Here is a 20,854-nt window from a genome sequence, read left to right as displayed (position 1 = left end):
GGGAGTCAGTGTCTGCTTCTCACCCTGCTGCAGGAGCCGGTGGGCAAGCCTTACTCTCAGGACCTGTCTCGGAGCCCGCAGAGCCTCAGCGACACAGGCTATTCCTCCGATGGTGTCTCCAGCTCCCAGAGTGAGATCACAGGCATTGTGCAGCAGGAGGTGGAACAGCTGGACAGTGCAGGGGCGACAGGGCCACGCCCGCGCAGCCCCTCTGAGCTCCACAAGGTGGGGAGCAGCATGAGACCTTCGCTGGAGGCCCAGGGCCCGGCCCCCAGTGGTGAGGGGAGCAAGCCACCCTACGGCAGTGGTGAGGAGCAGAAGCGGCGGCCCCACTCCTTGTCCATCATGCCTGAGGCCTTCAACTCGGATGAGGAGCTGGAGGATATCCTGGAGGAAGAAGACTCTCTGGAGTGGGGGCGCCGGAGGGAGCAGCAGGACACGGCTGAGTCCTCAGACGACTTCGGCAGCCAGCTGAGGCACGACTACGTGGAGGACAGCAGTGAGGGTGGCCTGTCCCCTCTTCCGCCCCAGCCCCCATCCCGGGCAGCAGAACTGACTGATGAGGAGTTCATGAGGCGGCAGATCCTGGAGATGAGTGCCGAAGAAGACAACCTGGAGGAGGATGACGCTGCCCCCACCGGCCACGGCCCGGTCAAACATGGCTCCCAGAAGGGCAGCCCCCGGCCCAGGCCCGAGCCTAGCCAAGACCCAGGAGCGCTGCCCAAGAGGCGCCTGCCCCACAACGCCACCACGGGCTATGAGGAGCTGCTTTCCGAGGGAGGCCCAGCAGAGGCCGCAGACGGCACTGGGGCTCTGCAGGGCGGGCTCCGCCGCTTCAAGACCATCGAGCTCAATAGCACGGGCAGCTACAGCCATGAGCTGGACCTGGGCCAAGGCCCCGACCCCAGCCTGGACCGGGAGCCCGAGCTGGAGATGGAGAGCCTGACGGGCTCGCCTGAGGACCGCTCCCGCGGGGAGCACTCCTCCACACTGCCGGCCTCCACGCCCAGCTACACCTCGGGCACCTCGCCCACCTCCCTGTCCTCACTGGAGGAGGACAGCGACAGCAGCCCCAGCCGCCGGCAGCGGCTGGAAGAAGCCAAGCAGCAGCGCAAGGCCCGGCACCGCTCGCATGGGCCCCTGCTGCCCACCATCGAGGACTCCTCAGAGGAGGAGGAGCTGCGGGAAGAGGAGGAGCTGCTGCGTGAGCAGGAGAAGATGCGGGAGGTGGAGCAGCAGCGCATCCGCAGCACGGCCCGCAAGACGCGGCGTGACAAGGAGGAGCTGCGGGCCCAGCGGCGGCGTGAGCGCTCCAAGACCCCCCCTAGCAACCTGTCACCCATTGAGGATGCCTCCCCCACAGAGGAGCTGAGGCAGGCGGCCGAGATGGAGGAGCTACATCGTTCCTCCTGCTCCGAATACTCGCCCTCACCCTCCCTGGACTCGGAGGCTGAAGCCCTGGATGGTGGCCCCCCTCGGCTCTACAAGTCAGGCAGTGAGTACAACCTGCCCACCTTCATGTCCCTCTACTCTCCAACCGAGACACCCTTGGGCAGCACCACCGCTCCCAGTTCCGGCCGGCCCCTCAAGAGCGCTGAGGAGGCCTACGAGGAGATGATGCGGAAGGCCGAGCTGCTCCAGCGGCAACAAGGCCAGGCAGCAGGGTGCCGTGGGCCCCATAGTGGCCCCTCTCAGCCCGTAGGCCCCCGGGGCCAGGGTTCCTTTGAATACCAGGACACCCCAGACCATGACTATGGTGGGGCTGCTCAGCCGGCCTCAGAGGGCACACCAGCCAGCCTGGGAGCAGCCGTGTACCAGGAGATCCTTCAGACGTCACAAAGCATTGCCCGCATGCATCAGGCCTCCTCACGGGACCTGGCCTTTGCTGAGGACAAGAAGAAGGAGAAGCAGTTTCTGAATGCCGAGAGTGCGTACATGGACCCAATGAAACAAAATGGCGGCCCACTTACCCCTGGTACCAGTCCTACCCAGCTCGCCGCCCCTGTGTCCTTCTCCACCTCCACCTCCTCTGACAGCAGTGCGGGCCGAGTCATTCCCGATGTCCGTGTTACTCAGCATTTTGCAAAGGAGCCTCAGGACCCCCTCAAGCTGCATAGCTCTCCTGCCTCCCCCAGCTCTGCCTCCAAGGAAGTAGGCATAACCTTTGCCCAGGGCCCTGGGACCCCAGCCTCCACAGCTGCGGCTCCTTGTCTGGCTGGCCTGCCACGAGGGTACATGACTCCGACTTCCCCAACAGGCTCTGAGCGCAGCCCTTTGCTCTCTTCCACTGGCCACAGCTATGGACAGAGCCCAACCACTGCAAACTATGGGTCTCAAACTGAGGAGCTACCCCAGGCCCCCCGTGGCCCTGCTGTCAGTGGACGGGCTGCCAGAGAGAAGCCCCTGAGTGTGAGTGATGGCGAGAGTGGCACCCCGCAGACCTCCCGGGGATATTCCTACTTTGCAGGCTCCAGCCCCCCTCTCTCTCCATCTTCTCCCTCAGAGAGTCCCACATTCTCCCCTGGCAAGCTGGGCCCAAGGGCCACAGCAGAGTTCTCTACACAGACGCCAAGCCCGACTCCTGCCTCGGACATGCCACGGAGCCCTGGTGCCCCCACCCCGACACCCACGGTGGCTCAGGGCACACAGACGCCACACCGACCCAGCACGCCTCGCCTGGTACGGCAGCAGTCCCCTCAGGATGCCCCCTTTATGGTCATCACACTGGCGTCAGATGCCTCCAGCCAGACCAAGATGGTCCATGCCAGTGCCTCCACCTCCCCAGTGTGCTCACCCATTGACACCCAGCCCACCACCCACAGCTACAGCCAGACAACACCTCAGCTGCCCCCAGAGCCACCTGGGCCACCTGGCTTCCCGCGGGCAGCCAGTGCTGGTGCAGATGGGCCCCTGGCACTATACGGCTGGGGCGCCCTCCCTGCTGAGAACATCTCCCTGTGCCGGATCTCCTCTGTCCCTGGAACGTCTAGGGTTGAGCCCGGCCCCAGGCCCCCTGGCAGTGCTGTGGTAGACCTTCGCACAGCCATCAAGCCCACGCCCATCATCCTCACTGACCAGGGCATGGACCTGACCTCTCTTGCTGTGGAAGCAAGGAAGTATGGCCTTGCTCTGGATCCAATCCCAGGACGGCAGTCGACCGCTGTACAGCCTTTGGTTATCAACCTCAATGCCCAGGAGCAGACCCATGCCTTCCTCAGCACTGCCACCACCGTGAGCATCACCATGGCCTCATCTGTGCTCATGGCTCAGCAGAAGCAGCCTGTGGTCTATGGAGACCCCTTCCAGAGCCGGCTGGACTTTGGCCAGGGTGCGGGTAGCCCCGTGTGCCTGGCCCAGGTCAAGCAGGTAGAGCAGGCAGTCCAGACAGCCCCATACCGTGGTGGGCCCCGAGGAAGACCCAGGGAGGCCAAGTTTGCCAGGTATAACCTGCCCAACCAGGTGGCACCTCTGGCCAGAAGGGATGTTTTGATCACTAAGGTGGGCACTGCCCAGAGTGTTGGCCTCAAGTCAGGCCCAGTGCCGGAGCCTGGTTCTGAACCCCATCGGGCCACCCCCGCAGAGCTGCAGTCACACGCCTTGCCAGGTGCCAGGAAGCCACATACAGTGGTGGTGCAGATGGGAGAAGGCACAGCAGGCACTGTGACCACACTGCTCCCAGAGGAGCCGGCAGGTGCCCTGGACCTCACTGGGATGAGGCCTGAGAGCCAGCTGGCGTGCTGTGATATGGTCTACAAGTTCCCCTTTGGCAGTAGCTGCACAGGTACCTTTCACCCCGCCCCCAGCGCACCTGAGAAGAGTGTGGCAGATGTTGCCCCACCCGGCCAAAGCAACGGCCCCTTCTACAGTCCCCGGGACACTGAGCCTCCCGAGGCCCCCACCTACCGGGCACAGGTGGTCGGGGAGCCTGGGCCCCATGAGGAGCAGAGGCCCTACCCACAGGGCCCCCCTGGCAGGCTGTACTCCTCTATGTCCGACACCAATTTGGCTGAGGCTGGCCTCAACTACCACACCCACAGGATTGGTCACCTCTTCCAGGGCCCTGGACGAGACTCGGCCATGGACCTCAGCTCACTGAAGCACTCCTACAGCCTGGGCTTTGCAGATGGACGCTACCTTGGGCAGGGCTTGCAGTATGGTTCATTCACGGACCTACGTCATCCCACAGACCTTTTGACTCACCCGCTTCCCATGCGGCGCTACAGCTCAGTGTCAAACATCTACTCAGACCACAGATATGGCCCACGGGGAGATGCAGCTGGATTCCAGGAGGCCAGCCTGGCCCAGTACAGCGCCACCACGGCCCGTGAGATCAGCCGTATGTGTGCTGCCCTCAACTCCATGGACCAGTACGGAGGGCGGCGTGGCAGCAGTGGTGGTGGCCCCGACCTCATGCAGTATCAGCCCCAGCCGGGGCTCAGTGCCCCGCAAGGTCTGGCTCCCCTCAGACCTGGCCTCCTTGGGAACCCCACCTTTCCGGAGGGCCACCCGAGTCCTGGGAACCTGGCCCAGTACAGACCTACAGCAGGCCAGGGAACAGCAATCAGACAGCTGCTGCCATCCACAGCCACTGTGCGTGCAGCCGACGGCATGATCTACTCGACTATCAACACTCCAATTGCTGCAACACTGCCCATCACCACCCAGCCTGCCTCAGTACTGCGGCCCATGGTGCGTGGTGGCATGTACAGGCCTTATGCATCTGGAGGAGTCACAGCCGTGCCACTCGCCAGCCTGACACGCATGCCCATGATTGCCCCCCGGGTACCTCTTGGGCCCACAGGGCTGTACCGATATCCTGTACCAAGTAGATTCCCCACTGCTTCCAGCGTTCCACCTGCTGAGGGTCCTGTCTACCTGGGGAAGCCTGCTGCTGCCAAGGCCCCAGGGGCTGGGGGCCCACCAAGGCCAGAGCTGCCAGCAGGGGCTGCTCGGGAAGAACCTCTTTCCACAGCCACCCCTGCTGCTGTCAAGGAGGCTGTAGCAGCCCCAGCCCCAGCCCCAGCCCCAGCCCCAGCCCCAGCCCCAGCGGCTGGCCAGAAGCCACCGGTAGATGCTGCTCCTGGGGGCAGCAGTGGGGCCCTCAGCCGGCCAGGGCTTGAGAAGGAGGAAGCGTCACAGGAGGAGAGGCAGCGGAAGCAGCAGGAGCAGCTGCTACAGCTGGAGCGAGAGCGGGTGGAGTTAGAAAAGCTGCGGCAGCTGCGGCTGCAGGAGGAGCTGGAGCGGGAGCGTGTGGAGCTGCAGAGGCACCGCGAGGAAGAGCAGCTGCTGGTGCAGCGGGAGTTGCAGGAGCTGCAGACCATCAAGCACCATGTGCTGCAGCAGCAGCAGGAGGAAAGGCAGGCTCAGTTCGCCCTGCAGCGGGAGCAGCTAGCACAGCAGCGTTTGCAACTGGAGCAGATCCAGCAGCTGCAGCAACAGCTGCAGCAGCAACTGGAGGAACAGAAGCAGCGGCAGAAGGCTCCCTTCCCTGTGGCCTGTGAGGCCCCCGGTCGAGGGCCTCCCCCAGCTGCCACAGAGCTGGCTCAGAATGGCCAGTACTGGCCACCCCTGACCCACGCGGCCTTCATTGCCGTGCCTGGGCCTGAGGGTCCTGGGCAGCCTCGTGAGCCCATGCTGCACCGGGGTCTCCCCAGCTCCGCCTCGGACATGTCACTGCAGACTGAGGAGCAGTGGGAGGCAGGCCGCAGTGGCATCAAGAAGCGGCACTCCATGCCACGTCTGCGGGACGTGTGTGAGCCAGAGTCCGGGCCTGAGCCCTACGTGGTCAGGAGGACTGCAGACAGCAGCGTGCAGACGGATGATGAGGATGGAGAGGGCCGCTACCTCCTGACCCGGCGGCGCCGGGCACGGCGGAGTGCTGACTGCAGCGTGCAGACGGACGACGAGGACAGCGCCGAGTGGGAGCAGCCAGTGCGCCGCCGCAGGTCCCGTCTTTCCCGCCACTCAGACTCTGGCTCCGACAGCAAGCACGATGCTGCTGCCTCCTCATCCACTGCCGCCCCCACCATGAGGGCCATGAGCAGCGTGGGCATCCAGACCATCAGCGACTGCTCCGTGCAGACAGAGCCTGACCAGCTGCCCAGAGTCTCTCCAGCCATCCACATCACAGCTGCCACCGACCCCAAGGTGGAGATCGTCAGGTACATATCGGCGCCAGAGAAGACTGGGCGTGGGGAGAGCCTGGCCTGCCAGACGGAGCCGGATGGGCAGGCCCAGGGTGTGGCCGGGCCGCAGCTTGTCGGGCCAACTGCCATCAGCCCCTACCTGCCTGGCATCCAGATCGTCACCCCAGGGCCCCTGGGCAGATTCGAAAAAAAGAAGCCGGATCCCTTGGAGATTGGATACCAGGCCCACCTGCCCCCGGAGTCTCTCTCACAGCTTGTGAGCCGCCAGCCTCCCAAGTCCCCCCAGGTCCTCTACTCACCAGTCTCACCCCTGTCCCCACACCGGCTCCTGGACACCTCCTTTGCTTCCAGTGAGAGGCTGAACAAGGCTCACGTGAGTCCCCAGAAGCACTTCACGGCTGACAGCACTCTCCGCCAGCAGACGCTGCCGCGCCCCATGAAGACCCTGCAGCGGTCCCTGTCTGACCCTAAGCCCCTCAGCCCCACCGCCGAGGAGTCTGCCAAAGAGAGGTTCTCCCTCTACCAGCACCAGGGGGGACTGGGTAGCCAGGTATGGGCACGGGCTGGTCCAGGGTGGGACAGGGGTCTCTGCCTAGCCTGGGGGGCCCCACAGGGAGGGGCGTCTCCTGGGGTGGGGGTGAAGTCACCTCCAGCTCCAGAGGCCCAGAGCTAGGAGTTGAGGAATGGATGCACATCTCGATGCACATCTGGTGGAGCCCGCAGCCCAGCAAGGACATCCTGGGCAAAACACACTCACACTTGGGCCCCCACGGCCATCCAGACCCTGCTAGAAACTTCAACCTCACCCTAGCACTGCCTCTTCACAGCCCGTATCTAGTCCAGTCCCTGCCACCTCCCCCTTCAGGCCTCCTCAGCTCTCCCCTCCAGCCTGGGCCCCTCCTACTCCAAATCTCTTTGGATGTTTCCTGAGAAAACCATAGCACCGACCTGGCTGGGCTGCTCCCCACTCCCCAGCCCCGGCCTGGCTCCCTTGCCCCACAGGAAGCCAAAGCCCTTTGGACTACCATTCAAGGCCCATTCCAGTGGGCTGCAGCGTGCTCTCTGCCTCACCTTGTCCCATGCCCCTATCTGGCCCTCAGCAAATCTGTTTACACACCTGTCTGCTGCCCTAGATAGGGGCTCCTGGAGTCTAAACTTACCCTCGTCTGTGGCTTTAGTTGCCAATGATGTCCCAGGACTGTGAGAGGTGGCCGGCATGTTAGGAAGATGGGGGTTGCAAGGGACTGACACCAAGGACTTTGAGTGCCAGGCCAAGAGGGGGTTGGGATTTTCTCAAAGGCCCTTGGAGCTTCGGGATGTTTCAGGCAGGTGAGACAAGATAAGATGGGTGTCTTAGAAAGTTTCTTAGGCAGAATATGGGCAGATGGACTGAAGGAAGTGACTGCATAGTGGCCCTGGGGAGAGCGCGTAGGAGCCAGAGGCATCGGGAGGTATATTTATCCGTTTTCTGAGTGTGATGCAGAGAGGAGAGACGTGAGGCCTCAGGGGGTGGGGTTGTGGAGGTGAGTCTGGGTTGTGGAGAACCCTGGGGTATGCAGGCCAGAGGGGTGGGGGTGGGATCAGGAGTCTGGGCTGGCAGGGAAGGCACGTCAGAGAAGCAGGTGGTCTTGGCTCCATGCTAGGGTCGGCACAGAGGTCCCATGGGCTGGTCATGGGGGGGCCACGCCACGATGGGCACTCATGGTGTGAGACCAAATGACAAAAGACAGACAACAAAGTGAGGAGTTCAAGGAGGGAAATTTATTCCATTCCATCAAAGGCCACCCTTCGTCCTGAGGTTTGGGGACACATTATCATTTCCTTTACGACATATGGTGAAAGTAGGTGGGAGGCTTTTATGTAGTTTCTTGGCAAGGTAAAAGGTAAGAAGCCTGATGTCAGTCCCCAGTGTGTTTAGGGGATTTGGGTGGTCCATAAAACCCAGAGGCCTGGGAGCTAGAGACAATGGGAGGACCCAGGACAAAGCTTCTGGCAATGTGGACCTTGAGGCAATGTGGAGCCTCGGGCAGGTGAGGAGGACCCCATGGAGAACATGTTAGGGAGCCCTGACTGGGAAACCAGGTAGCCAGAGATGGGGCTGGAGAGGCCCTAGAGGAGTCTGGCAGCCTCAGAGAGCGGTGGGCTGACAGGGATGTGGAGGGAGCTGGGGCCAGCCCGAGGGCACAGTTTGACAGAGGGTGGTACAGGGCCGCGGGAGGAGGAGAGCGGACAGGTGGCTGAATTGCATTTTACTTTAGAGAGGAGGAGGGCAGGAGGCAGAAAAGACTCGGAGCCTGCAGCACCTGACATCCAGTCAGCATGCGCCCCCTGCCATGATCCTCTAGGGAACCTGGTGGCCCCAGGACCCACTCCACTCCTGTCCATGGCCCTCCACCGCCCTTGGCCCCTGCCAGCTGCTAGGACCCAAACCCAGAGCCAGACCTGTACTCTCCTCATCTCAGTACCCTCAGTGGGAGGCGGAGGGTGGCAAGCCTGTTGGAGACATGCTGTGTGCCAGGCCAGTATTAGACACCAGCACAGAGGGGCATCTGCTGCTTCCTCCCGTCCCACTGCCCCGAGGTCTGGGAAGGAGAAGACCTGTAAGATGATCACAGGCCCTCCCTCCAAGGCCAGTGGGTGGGCAGGGCAGGCCTCAAGGCTGCCTGGTGAATCGGGGCACTGACAGTGTGGAGCCCAGCCCCTACCCCAGCCCAGGCCAGGGCTCTTCTACCCTGTGCCCTGCCAGGCCACCCACACCTTGGGTCTCAGTGCTGCCCGCCCTTCCCTCTGTCTCAGGTGTCGGCGCTGCCACCCAACGGCCTGGTCCGCAAGGTGAAGCGGACACTGCCTAGCCCCCCTCCAGAGGAGGCTCACCTGCCCCTGGCTGGCCAGGCTCCCCCACAGCTGTATGCGGCCAGCCTGCAGCAGCGTGGGCTGGTGGGGCCCACTGCTGTCCCTGCCACCAAGGCCAGCCTGCTCCGGGAGCTGGACCGGGACCTGCGGCTGGTGGAGCACGAGTCCACCAAGCTGCGCAAGAAGCAGGCAGAGCTGGATGAGGAGGAGAAGGAGATCGACGCCAAGCTCAAGTACCTGGAGCTGGGCATCACCCAGCGCAAAGAGTCTTTGGCCAGAGACCGAGGTGGCCGTGACTACCCGCCCTTGCGTGGTCTCAGTGAGCATCGCGACTACCTGTCAGACAGTGAGCTCAACCAGCTGCGGCTCCAGGGCTGTGCCACTCCGGCTGGCCAGTATGCAGACTTCCCTGTCACTGCCGCTGCTCCTGCCACTCCCTCCGGCCCCACTGCTTTCCAGCAACCCCGGTTCCCACCTCCGGCGCCACAGTACGCTGCAGGCAGCGGTGGGCCAACACAGAATGGATTCCCAGCCCACCAGGCACCCACCTACCCTGGCCCCAGCACGTACCCAGCACCTGCCTTTCCTCCCGGCACCAGTTACCCTGCTGAGCCTGGCCTGCCAAGCCAGCAGGCTTTCCGTCCCACAGGCCATTATGCAGCCCAAACACCCATGCCAACCACACAGAGCACCCTTTACCCAGTCCCGACTGACAGCCGTACCCCCCACCAGAAGCCACGCCAGACATCACTAGCCGACTTGGAGCAGAAGGTGCCCACCAACTATGAGGTGATCGCCAGCCCTGTCGTGACCATGTCTGCAGCCTCGTCTGAAACCAGCTACAGTGGCCCAGCAGTAAGCAGCAGCTATGAACAAGGAAAGGCCCCTGAGCTGCCGCGGGCCGGTGACCGTAGTGGTGTGAGCCCGAGCCCAGCCCCCACCCACCCCTCTGACTCACACTACACCAGCCTGGAGCAGAATGTACCTCGGAACTATGTGATGATTGACGACATCAGTGAGCTGACCAAGGACAGTGCTTCCACTGCCCCTGACAGCCAGAGGCTGGAGCCCCTGGGGCCGAGCAGCAGTGGGCGTCCAGGGAAAGAGCCAGGAGAACCAGGTGTCCTTGAGGGGCCCACACTGCCCTGCTGCTATACCAGAGGGGAGGAAGAATCCGAGGAGGACTCCTACGACCCCCGTGGGAAGAGCGGCCATCACAGGAGCGTGGAGAGCAATGGCCGACTAGCCAGCACCCACTATTACAGTGACAGTGACTACAGACACGGGGCTCGAGCAGAGAAGTATAGCCCAGGCCCCGTGGGGCCCAAGCATCCCTCCAAGAGCCTGGCCCCGGCTGCCGTCTCCTCAAAGCGCAGCAAGCACCGTAAGCAGGGCATGGAGCAAAAGATCTCCAAGTTCTCACCTATCGAAGAGGCCAAGGATGTAGAGTCAGACCTGGCCTCCTACCCCTCCCCTGCAGTCAGCAGCAGCCTGGCCTCTCGGGGCAGGAAGTTCCAGGACGAAATCACCTATGGGCTCAAGAAGAATGTGTATGAGCAGCAGAGGTACTATGGGGTGTCCAGCCGGGACCCAGTGGAGGAGGATGACCGCGTGTACAGTGGGAGCAGCCGGTCCCGGGTGGCATCTGCATACAGCGGGGAGAAGCTCTCCAGCCATGACATCAGTGGCCGGGCCAAGGGATACGAGCGGGAACGGGAGGCTGTGGAGCGACTTCAAAAAGCGGGCCCCAAGCCCTCATCTCTGAGCATGGCCCATGGCCGGCCCCGGCCCCCCATGCGGAGCCAGGCCTCTGAAGAGGAGAGCCCCGTCAGCCCTTTGGGGCGGCCCCGCCCTGCTGGGGGCACCCTCCCCCCGGGGGACACCTGCCCACAGTTCTGCTCCAGCCACTCCATGCCTGACGTCCAGGAGCATGTCAAGGATGGACCACGGGCCCACGCGCATAAGTGTGAGGAGGACTACATCCTGGATGATTCCCACTGCGTAGTTTCCGACAGCGAAGGTAATGGCAGCTGGGGGTGATTTCTGCAGATGGTCAGCACCTGGGGGGCCTGCCCGCCCATGGGGCCCTGAGCCCTGAGATGTCTCAGTGGGGCTGGCCTGGCGCCTCACCCAGTGGGCCTGGCCTGGCGCCTCACCCAGTGGGCCCTGCTGCAGGCTGCCCTTCCTGCCTGCTGCACCCGCGCCCTGGCCCGGTTGTGGGAGGGGGCTGGGGCCTGGCATTACGCTTGTGGCTGTGGCGCCCACCCTCTGTTTTCCTTGCATGGCTTCAGCTGGGCCTCCCACTGCGGCCAGCCCGGGGGTTGATGGTGTTCTGTTTTTGGTCCCTGAAGCGTATCACCTGGGCCAGGAGGAGACAGACTGGTTTGATAAGCCCCGGGATGCCCGCTCTGACCGGTTCAGGCACCACGGGGGCCACGCAGTCTCCTCCTCCTCCCAGAAGCGAGGCCCTGCCAGGCACGGCTACCACGACTACGATGAGCCCCCCGAGGAGGGCCTGTGGCCACACGATGAGGGTGGCCCAGGCCGCCATGCCTCAGCCAAGGAACACCGACACCATGGTGACCACGGGCGGCACTCAGGCCGCCACACTGGCGAGGAGCTGGGCCGGCGTGCTGCCAAACCACACGTTCGAGACCTGAGTCGCCATGAGGCCCGGCCTCACCCTCAGCCCAGCCCTGTCCCGACCGTGCAGAAGAAGGGTCAGCCTGGGTACCCCAGCTCTGGTGAATATTCACAGCCATCCCGTGTTCCATCAGCCTACCATCATGCCTCTGAGAGCAAGAAGGGCTCCCGGCAGGCCCACTCAGGGCCCGCTGCACTGCAGCCAAAGCCAGAACCCCAGCTGCAGCCGCAAGGTCGGCAGGCAGCTCCAGGTCCACAGCAGTCACAGCCGCCTCCATCCAGGCAGACGCCCTCAGCAACAGCATCGCGCCAGCCGCAGACACAGCAGCAGCAGCAGCAGCAGCAGCAGCAGCAGCAGCAGCAGGGTCTCGGGCTACAGCCTCTGCAGCAGGCCCCTTCGCAGGCCCGCCTGCAGCAGCAGGGCCAGCCAGCTGCCCGGGGTCCGGCCCCCGCTGCCAGCCAGCCAGCAGGGAAGCCCCAGCCAGGGCCCTTGACAGCCACAGGCCCCCAGCCATCAGGACCAGTAAGTAGGGCTCCAGTACGTGGATCCTCCCCAGGGTGGATGCTGGGACTGCAGCTTGGACAGCCCCTTGGTTCCAGGCTGGGCAGAGTTGACGCATGGTAGCTCAGCTATGGGTTCTCTGTTGCAGCCGCGGGCAGAGCAGGCGAACGGCTCTAAAGGGACTGCCAAAGCACCCCAGCAGGGGAAACTAACTCAGGCCCAGCCATCACCAGGACCTGGACCTGCAGGTGAGCCTGCCTTTGGATGCCCTTGGCTATGACCAAGAGTACCTGGGCTGCCCTCTCCCTGTGCTGACTGGCACCCTGAGCTCCCCTGCACTGCGTGCCTTCACTGCTCTCTGAGAAGGTGCCCAGTGCACTGCAGGCCTCCCCAACAGAAAGGAGCCTGGGGTTAGAATGAGCCAATGGGATCGCCAGCACTGGGGCCTTAGGGCCCAGGCAGCTCTGGGCAGGGAGCCTCGAAGGTGCTGGTGATCACAGGGCCAGGACCATGGATTCTTACTGTCCCTTTCCTTCCCCTTCCCTTCTCTCCTCTGCCTTCTCATCTTCCTCTGCCTATTCCTCCCTTTCTCCCTCTTTATCTTCCTCAGCCTCCTTTTTGCTGCTTCCTCCCACCCCTTTTCTTCCCACTCTTACCTTCCTCTCTTTATTTCTCTATCCTCCTCGCCCTCCACCTCACAGGGTACCTGTGGTCAGATTCCCTCTTAGCTGCTCTCCCACTCAGACCCTGAAGAGCCAGGCCAAGCACAGCTTATGATGGTGGTTTCTTTACCCTTAGGCATGAAGGCTGGAGCCAAGCCTGGAGGGACCCCAGGGGCTCCTGCCAGCCAGCCAGGTGCCGACGGGGAGAGTGTGCTCTCCAAGATTCTCCCTGGTGGGGCAGCAGAGCAGGCCGGCAAGCTGACGGAAGGTACGCACTACCTACAGCCAGGTCCAGGGTGGATGGCTGCTCCAGGGCCCTACTCTGGCAGAGGTCGGGTCTGGGGAATGGTTCCGGGCTCAGTCACCCAGGCACAGGCCAGCCCGAGGGCCCACCCGCTGCGGCCTAGTGGTTCTCGGGGTAGTCCCTGCCCCTTAGGCTGAGCTAGGCTTCACTGTGCCAAACGGCCTTGACTAGGAGGGAGCCTAGCCCGACTTCCTGACACCTCTCTCCTTTTTCTGTCACAGCTGTGTCTGCTTTTGGCAAAAAATTCTCCTCCTTCTGGTGACCATGCCCTGCAGGGTGAGTATGAGCTGCCTGTACCCACCCTCCCCTGGTGCTCGAGTCGGGGCTCTTAAGTCCTGTGGGGTCTTCTGGGAGGAATGTGGTCTTCAGTAATGGGTGATGTGGCCAGAGCTGCAGTGTCCTTTCCCTATGAGAGTGGGAGGAGGAAGAGGAAGAGGGACCCTGTGCACAGAGGTCCCAACATGGGGCCAACACAGTAGAGGTCCCCAGCAAAGGGAAGCCAAGACCAACATCCCTTTGTCCTTTTCTACCACCCCTTAGCCCCCAACAGGGTTCCTAAAGCTATGAGTTGACATTAGGTTGTAGGTGGGTCCCCCTGGGGTACAGCTCCTCCCAGCTCTCCTCTGTAAATGCTCCACAGGCTCTTGAAGAAATGAAGGGAGATGATATCATTGCTGTGGAAAAATCTCTGGAGTCAGAGGCCTGGGCGCAGCTCTGGACTCTGCGTATAACAGTGAGTATCAGGACTAGGGTTGGGTGGGGCAGAGGAGGGAGTGAAGGGCCAAGGCCTGGCTGACCAGACTGACCCAGTTCCTATAAGTGTGAGCTAGGAGGGACCTGGTGGGCTTCCTTCAGCTAGGATGGGCCCAGCTGCTACCTGGGAGGCAGAGACAACTGAGCTGGCTGAGGTGACTCAGGTAAGTAACCTTGGGAAAGGGGCCCGGCAGAGCCAACCGTGCCCCACAACTTGGGGCCTGTACACTGGGCACTGATGCCAAAGCCCAGTCCCTGAGGCCTAGTGCTGGTGCCTTTGCTCCAGACATTCAGGTGAGGCTGGAGTCCTCAAACCCTGCAGAGCTTAGCACTCCTTGGTGTGACGTCAAGATACAATTGGCTTCACAGGCTGAGTTCAAGACCTGCGAGGTGGAAAAACAGAATGAGCGGAGAGGCAGACAGGAAAGGGATGGAGCAGAAAGGGAGGGCACCCAGACAGGAGTCTCAGCTCCAGACCAGGTCAGCCCAGGGAGAGAGTGGAAGGGCCTCAGGATGGGAGCCCTGGCTCTCTCTGGGCTGTAATGGCCAAAGCAGGATCTGAAGCCTCTGCCTAGAGCCTCCTCTGGACCTGGCCTTGCCTCTGGGCGGGAAAGAGGAAGCAGTACATCATGCAGGATGGTGGGGAGGGTAGGCTGGCTGTTGGTGCTGCTCTGCTTACAGCCAGGGACCACCTCCTCCCATTCCATAGTCTTGGGACCCTCTTCCTACCCCGCCTTTGCGAATTCTACTGTTAAGAGTATGGAGGTGTGGGTGCTTCTCGTGGTGAGCAGGCGTGTGTTTGGCAGGGCCAGGCACTCAACAAGCAAATCACGAGGGAGCGCTGGGGCCAGCAAGGGCCTTTGCCCAGGCCTGGCCTGCTTGTGGGAGGGAGCTGGCTATAGTGCCAAAAGGGCCACCTATCTCTGGAGGACTAGGGGGGAAACTGGAAAGGTCCAGTTTCCCATCCATTTATTCATTTATTCAATAAATGTTTGTCAGGCCCTAGGTAGGTGCTGGGCCCTGTTCTGAGTTCTGGGGATCCAGCAGGGAACAAGACCAAGTCCCTCTGAAGCTGACAGCCCGTTAAGAGGGGCAGAGAATAAATAAGTTTTTAAAAATGAGATTAAAAAATAATTTCTGGGCTTCCCTGGTGGCGCAGTGGTTGGGAGTCCGCCTGCCGATGCAGGGGACATGGGTTTGTGCCCCGGTCCGGGAGGATCCCACATGCCGTAGAGTGGCTGGGCCTGTGAGCCATGGCCGCTGGGCCTGCGTGTCCGGAGCCTGTGCTCCGCGGCGGGAGAGGCCACGGCAGTGAGAGGCCCGCATACAGCAAAAAAAAAAAAAAAAAAAAAAAATTTCTGAAGGTTATAAGTGTTCTGAAGCCAGGGACACAGGGTTATGGCATGGAGGGGGCCACTCTAGAGAAAGTGGTCAGTGATGGGTAAGGCTCAAGGGAGGAGAAGAGGCTGCTGTGGGATGTGCCCAGTGAGGGAACAGCACCCGCAGAGGCTCTGATGAGACAGATAGGCCTCAGGGACAGACAAAAGGCCAGCACAGCTAGAGCCACAGAGGAGGGGAGAGATGGTCTGGGTGACGTCAGAGTGGGCAGGAGCCAGCTGGGGTGGGCTTTGTAGGCGAAAGTAAAGAGCCCAGAATTTATTCTAATTAGAGTAGCCACAGTGCAGCACCTCAGTGTTCTTCCTGCCTTCACCCCACGACAGCGGGCTCCCTGACACTTTCCCACCCAGCTGGATGTTACCTCTGAGTTGCCCTGAAACAGATATGAAATCAGAAGTTGTGCTGAAGGGAGGGGAAAGAGGGGCAGCCCATGGACCAGGTCTATGGCAGGACCCACCTTGGGTGTAGGGCCAGGGCACTGTTACCAGGGAGGGAAAGGAACCACTTGCTTGGTTCCTTTTGTTCTGTGTCCTGTCACACGATGTGCGTGGGCTACTGAGACCACTAACTTTGTAATTAAAAGAATCACCCTCAAGTTCTAGCATTTGGCTGATTGGGCCAAGCGGTCAGTGCTTCTGTGAGTGTCTATCTCCTGGTGTCTTTTGTGGAAATTTCAGAAGTGGGCTGGGAGAGGCTCGTTGTTTTAAACAAAATCCCATCTCCCTCACTCTTAAGAAACAAAAAGCAACTTGTGTTAAAGAAATGGCCCTTCCTGGCCAACCTGATTCTTTCTTCCTGATCTTCTCTTTATGACCTCAAACCTGCCCAAGCACCCCTCTCCCCCAGCCTCAGTGGGGTGGGATCCCGTGGGTGAGGAGGAGCCAGGCCGTCAGCTTGTGGCAGACAGCTGGAAGGAGTGTGGGCGGGAAGCAGCTGTCCACAGTTCTTGACAAAATTCTTCTGTCTTTCCTGTTTCCTTCCCCCCTCCCTCCTTTTCTCCTCCAAGCATCTACAATCTGGCAAACCTTGGCCCAAAGACTCACACCAGGTGGGACGTGGCAGGCGGGCCTCAGTTGAGGACGGGATGTTTTCTAACAGCAGCTGCCGGGGTGAAACATCTGTTGGTCAAGTGGGACCATTGGCCCAGGGGGACCTGTGGTTGTCTTTCCAGAGACCCTGCTCTCCTCAGAGCACCACCTTCAAGGCGTAGCCATCGTTGGGAGGGAGGAACCCTCTCTGCAGGCCCTGCCACGCGGCAGTCTTGCTGCTCTTCCCACAGCCGCCTTCTGCGGCCTGGCCAGCCAGGCTACCAATGCGTTATACACAGAGTTTGGGCGCGTGCAGCCTGTTTTTGACGGATGCTGCCCTCCCTCCACAATGCCAGAAGTTTTTCCACAGCCTTGGAGAGGGGCTTTGACTGAGGGCTGGGGGCCCCGGGCTCCGTTTCCTTCACATTCCAGCTGGCCCAGATCCCTCTGTGGCCACAGGGCCCTGCCCCCTTCACCCTGCCCCTTGGGTGACACCAGAGCAGACTTCCATGTGGCTAGCGTGGGATTGGGAGAACTTTACAAACATTAGGACCTAACACTGTCTCATCACTGAAATAAGAGGCCATAGCACCGAAAAGCAGCGTGGGCGCTGGCTGAGGCTTCTCCCAGCCTATGGGTGGCCGCGTGCTAGCACGCCCGCCACCATCTTCAAAGCCATCACCCCCAGTCACCGTGAGCATCCCAGCGGCACCACCATTGTCTCGACCAGCCGGCTCCTCGTTCGTACACCTGGGGATTTCTTTTGATTTCAAGAACAGCCTTAATTATTTCAGTTTGATTTAAGTGTATACCTCATAAACATTGTTCTTTTATTTCTCCCCCCACCCTTTCTCTCTTCGCTCTCTCGGCTCACCTCCTTGCCTCTCCCCTCCACCACCACCTTGTGACTGATGGTTTGGTTCCCTCTCTGCTCTGCCCCTGCTCAGCACAGGGAGAATATTGACTTAGAAGCAATAGTGGGCAGCAGGCCACCAAGAGCACAACCCCAGGGCGGGGTCTAGGGAGGCCCCTCAGCCCGCCTCTGTTTACCGTGCAACTCCAGTCCTTCTTAAGCCATCACCAGTGGACATGCTCAGAGCAGAGGGGCCAGGGCTTCTGCCAGCCAAGGGAAGGGCCCAGGGCCCTGCGCTGGGGAGTGTGGTGCCGTCCATCCACCTGGTGGACTGGGCGGTGTTCCTCCCTGAGGCCCTTCCCTTAGGGGCCTCCCTTCACCTTGGGCACAGCCACAAGTCTCATCTCTAACGTTCTATGCAATGAAATATAAACCCTCAAAGACAACTGTTAATATTTATTAAATTCCGTGTTATGTATAAGGAGTTAATTGCAAACCTGCAATTGAGAAACTGGATAGATATGCTCATATCAAACCCCTCGCTCCCTCCCCCCTCCCCAGCTCCTACCGTGTGTGTGAAATTCTCAGTCTGTGGCATGTTCGACCTGTGGCAGGACTCGCTGCTGCCAGGCGAGTCACCGCCTGTCCCGCAGTGGAGCATGCACAGCTCGCAGCTTCTTTGCACGATTTCATCCATTTTCAATGCTCGACCCTCTTGCTTGGAGTTTTTTGTCTCAGAACCTCTCCTTCAGGAGTGCTTCTAGCTAACTTCTGCACGAGCTAGTGAGGACCTCCCGGAATTGCTGCCCGAGCATGCCAGGCTGTGGACCCAGCAGTACAAGGCCCCACACCCCCTGCAGGTTTCTCTGACCAAGATGTCTCTAAGGAGACACATGGTGGGAGTCCGCACAGGATGTGTGCGTGTGAACATTCGGAAGGTTTGCTGTAGGATTTCCATCTGTAAGTCACTCCCCCACTTACCCCAGCCCTGAGCCAGAGACATCTGGTTGCCCCTTCCCAGCGGGGCACTGCTCTAGAGCAGAGCTGGGCTGCGTCTGTAACCAGAGAGACAGAGGCCAAGGGTAGGGCCCAGCTCCTGACTGCACCTCTCCGTGCCTCTCCTTTGTGGCTGGGAGGCTCAAAGGTCTGTGAGCCAGGAGATCTGGCCAGGGGGCCAGAGAGTGCTCAGGAAGAGCTGGAGTTTTGGCATTTGTGGTGAGGACAGCTGACAGTGTCATCTTTGATCAGAGTGTGTATTCACATAGACAGTGGCTTCAAGCTGAGTTTCTTGGGAAGCTTCTCAATAACAAAACTTACAGAAGGTTCTGTTGTGACACTCTCTGCATCTGTCTCCAGGACCTAAACTCCCTGCCAGCCCCTGTCTCTGAAGCCTACTGTATCCCACTGCTCATCAGCTTCTCTACGACTGAGCCAAGAGTGCGGCAGGTGGTAGCTGCCCGACCCCTCCAGGCCTGGCCTTCCTCCAGAGTGCTCTGGTTTGCACCATGCATTTCTCAGGGGTCCACATTTCTCATTCTTGCCTATAAGGTCTACAAACCCCTTCAGAGAGGGATCCTGGCCCACCTCTGGCAGCTGTGGATGAGATAGGAGGCTGTCAACCCTGGTGTTGGGCCTAAGACCCTGCCCTTCTGGATTTGGGCTTCACCCATCCAACGGGACACCTGCCTCATCCCAGAGATCAGGCCTGGGCTGTATGAGGCCGTCTGTGCAAGGGCTGAAAGAGGCCACCATCTGGCACCTCTGACCACCCAGGGCCAGGTCTTTGTGGGGTTGTGCCTAGTGGCTGGATATATGAGGGACTAGTGCAGTGATCCTCCCCATAAAAGGCCAAGGGACGGGACCAGGAGCAGGGAACAGGCAGGGAGATGACAGCAGGCCAGCCTCCATCAAAGCTGGTTTCACGCTCCCCCATGTTGACTTTTCAGCAAATCTCCTTTCTGGCCAAGCTCCCTGAGTTGGAAATTTCTGACATCGGCCACTCCCTAATCCCCAGTGTATCCACAGGACACATCTGTACCTATCACCCCTTGTGAAGGTGGCTGGAGCAGGCCTCTGGGCCACAGGTGTCCTGGCCCTTGTGTGGATACAGCTGTGGCTCTGGGGGCCAGAGGCTGAGGGACCAGCATTCGATGCCTTGGGCAGTGGGGAGCACCAAGCACATTTCCACATAGGCAAGGGGTTCTCTGGGATGCAATCCAGGCCTTCTCTACACCCTCCCCCGACCCAGTGTCATGAACAAGGGCACTGCCGCCTCTGTCTACTTCAGGGCCTAATGCATTCACAGTGACACCCCCCTTCCCCACCATCCACTTAGTCCTTGGGAAGAGAGGGTGGTCTCAGGGCCCATGATGACTGGGCAGCAGTGGCAGCAACTATGGCCTGTCTTCTGGAGCCTGCGGGGAGTTTTCCAGGCAGATTCTTTACCATGACAACTAGGTCCTGGCCTGTTGGCCCCTCCCTTGCCCTCATGCCCCCTTCCCCTATTCTGTAAATACTTGTCATTGTGGACTCCGACAGGGTCAGAGGGACAGGCCTGACCAACTGAAACTCCTCAGAGATACCATTTCTGTCTCCCTGGGTACCAGCAGCCCTGCTGCCATGTGCACTGGGGTGGCACTGGAGAGCCATGGAAGTCATGAGATACTGTGTGTGTATGCATGTGAACAAGTGTGTGAGTGTGTATGTGTGTTGTGTGTCTGCCTCATTTGGCCTCTGGGATCAAATCAGCTCCTTCTCTCTAAGTGCAGTGCCCTGGAGAGTGGTGGTTGCCCAATGCCTTTCCTCTGCTAGCTTCCATGTCTTGTTTTTGCTTCCCCCTCACTCCTTCCCTGCCTCCCTTTCCTCTCTCCCTTTCTTTCCTTCTCTCCTTCTTTATTTGAGGGGGGAAGAGTGCTGTACAAAGTCAAACAAACAAGTTTACAGTTGTAAGTGCAATGAATGACCCGAGTCCTCCACATGACCTTGTGAATCGTGTGCCGTCCTCCTGTGCTCTGTGAGAACTCGTGGTACTTCAGTGTCCCTCCCCCTGTATTGTAACAAGGTAATTCTGTGGTATCAGAATAAAAGGACTTGATATAAACAACCTACAGACTGTCTCTGGGATGGTTTCTGAAACGGGAAGGTGTAGGCAGAGGAACAAATCCCCAAACTGTGACAGTCCTGTCTTTTCACAGTTAAAGGGAAAAGAGTGAAAAGGCAAAGTTGCAGAAGTACTGGCAAGGCCAGGGCTGAGTTCATACCAATCTGTCCAAAGACAGTGGGCCTCTCCACAAAGGCGCCCCAAGGCAGGTTTAATGCTTGGATCTGGAGGGAGCAGTTAGCTCACTGGGCAGACTGCTGAGGGACTGTGCCTCCACAGCCTTTGAGTGTCCGGGCTGCACAAACAGCTTTCTAGGGCCTGGTTCCCTGGGGAAGCAGGTGAGCAGGTGCTGCCCCCTGATGTTGCCAACAAGCCCTACACCTGTCTGCCTTGCTGTGTCCACTCCAACCCCCAAACTCTTGGGGGCTGCTAGATCTTAGTCCTTCCCCAGGATGGGAGAGCCTCCTTATCAAAGTAACCCAGAGTTGCTAGAAATTTTTTAAAACACAGATAAATGAAACAAGTATCAGCCTCACCTCTGGCCTTCCCTAAAGTTAGTATCTTGATGCATGTCTTTCCTTCCTGTTTTTTTCTTTTTCATTTTAAACAGAA

General features: G+C 60.2%; 1 protein-coding gene across 1 annotated transcript in view; it reads left to right on the top strand.

Annotated features, from left to right (window-relative positions):
• The window catches only part of BSN (bassoon presynaptic cytomatrix protein), a gene marked incomplete at both ends in the record, with an annotated part of 85,919 nt that extends 72,547 nt beyond the window's left edge, over window positions 1-13,372 (top strand). The window contains 6 exons of the mRNA XM_081247010.1: window positions 34-6,696; window positions 8,943-11,019; window positions 11,351-12,165; window positions 12,293-12,392; window positions 12,943-13,074; window positions 13,332-13,372. Coding sequence (XP_081103136.1) covers window positions 34-6,696; window positions 8,943-11,019; window positions 11,351-12,165; window positions 12,293-12,392; window positions 12,943-13,074; window positions 13,332-13,372 — 9,828 coding nt within the window. The remainder of the gene's footprint in view (window positions 1-33; window positions 6,697-8,942; window positions 11,020-11,350; window positions 12,166-12,292; window positions 12,393-12,942; window positions 13,075-13,331) is intronic.
• Between the last annotated feature and the right edge of the window lie 7,482 nt (window positions 13,373-20,854).

Source organism: Mesoplodon bidens (genome assembly GCF_964165515.1).
Source record: "Mesoplodon bidens genome assembly, chromosome: 10".
Classification (NCBI taxonomy): domain Eukaryota; kingdom Metazoa; phylum Chordata; class Mammalia; order Artiodactyla; family Ziphiidae; genus Mesoplodon; species Mesoplodon bidens.
The sequence above is the reverse complement of the archived record's forward strand: the minus strand, read 5'-3'. Positions and strand labels throughout refer to the sequence as shown.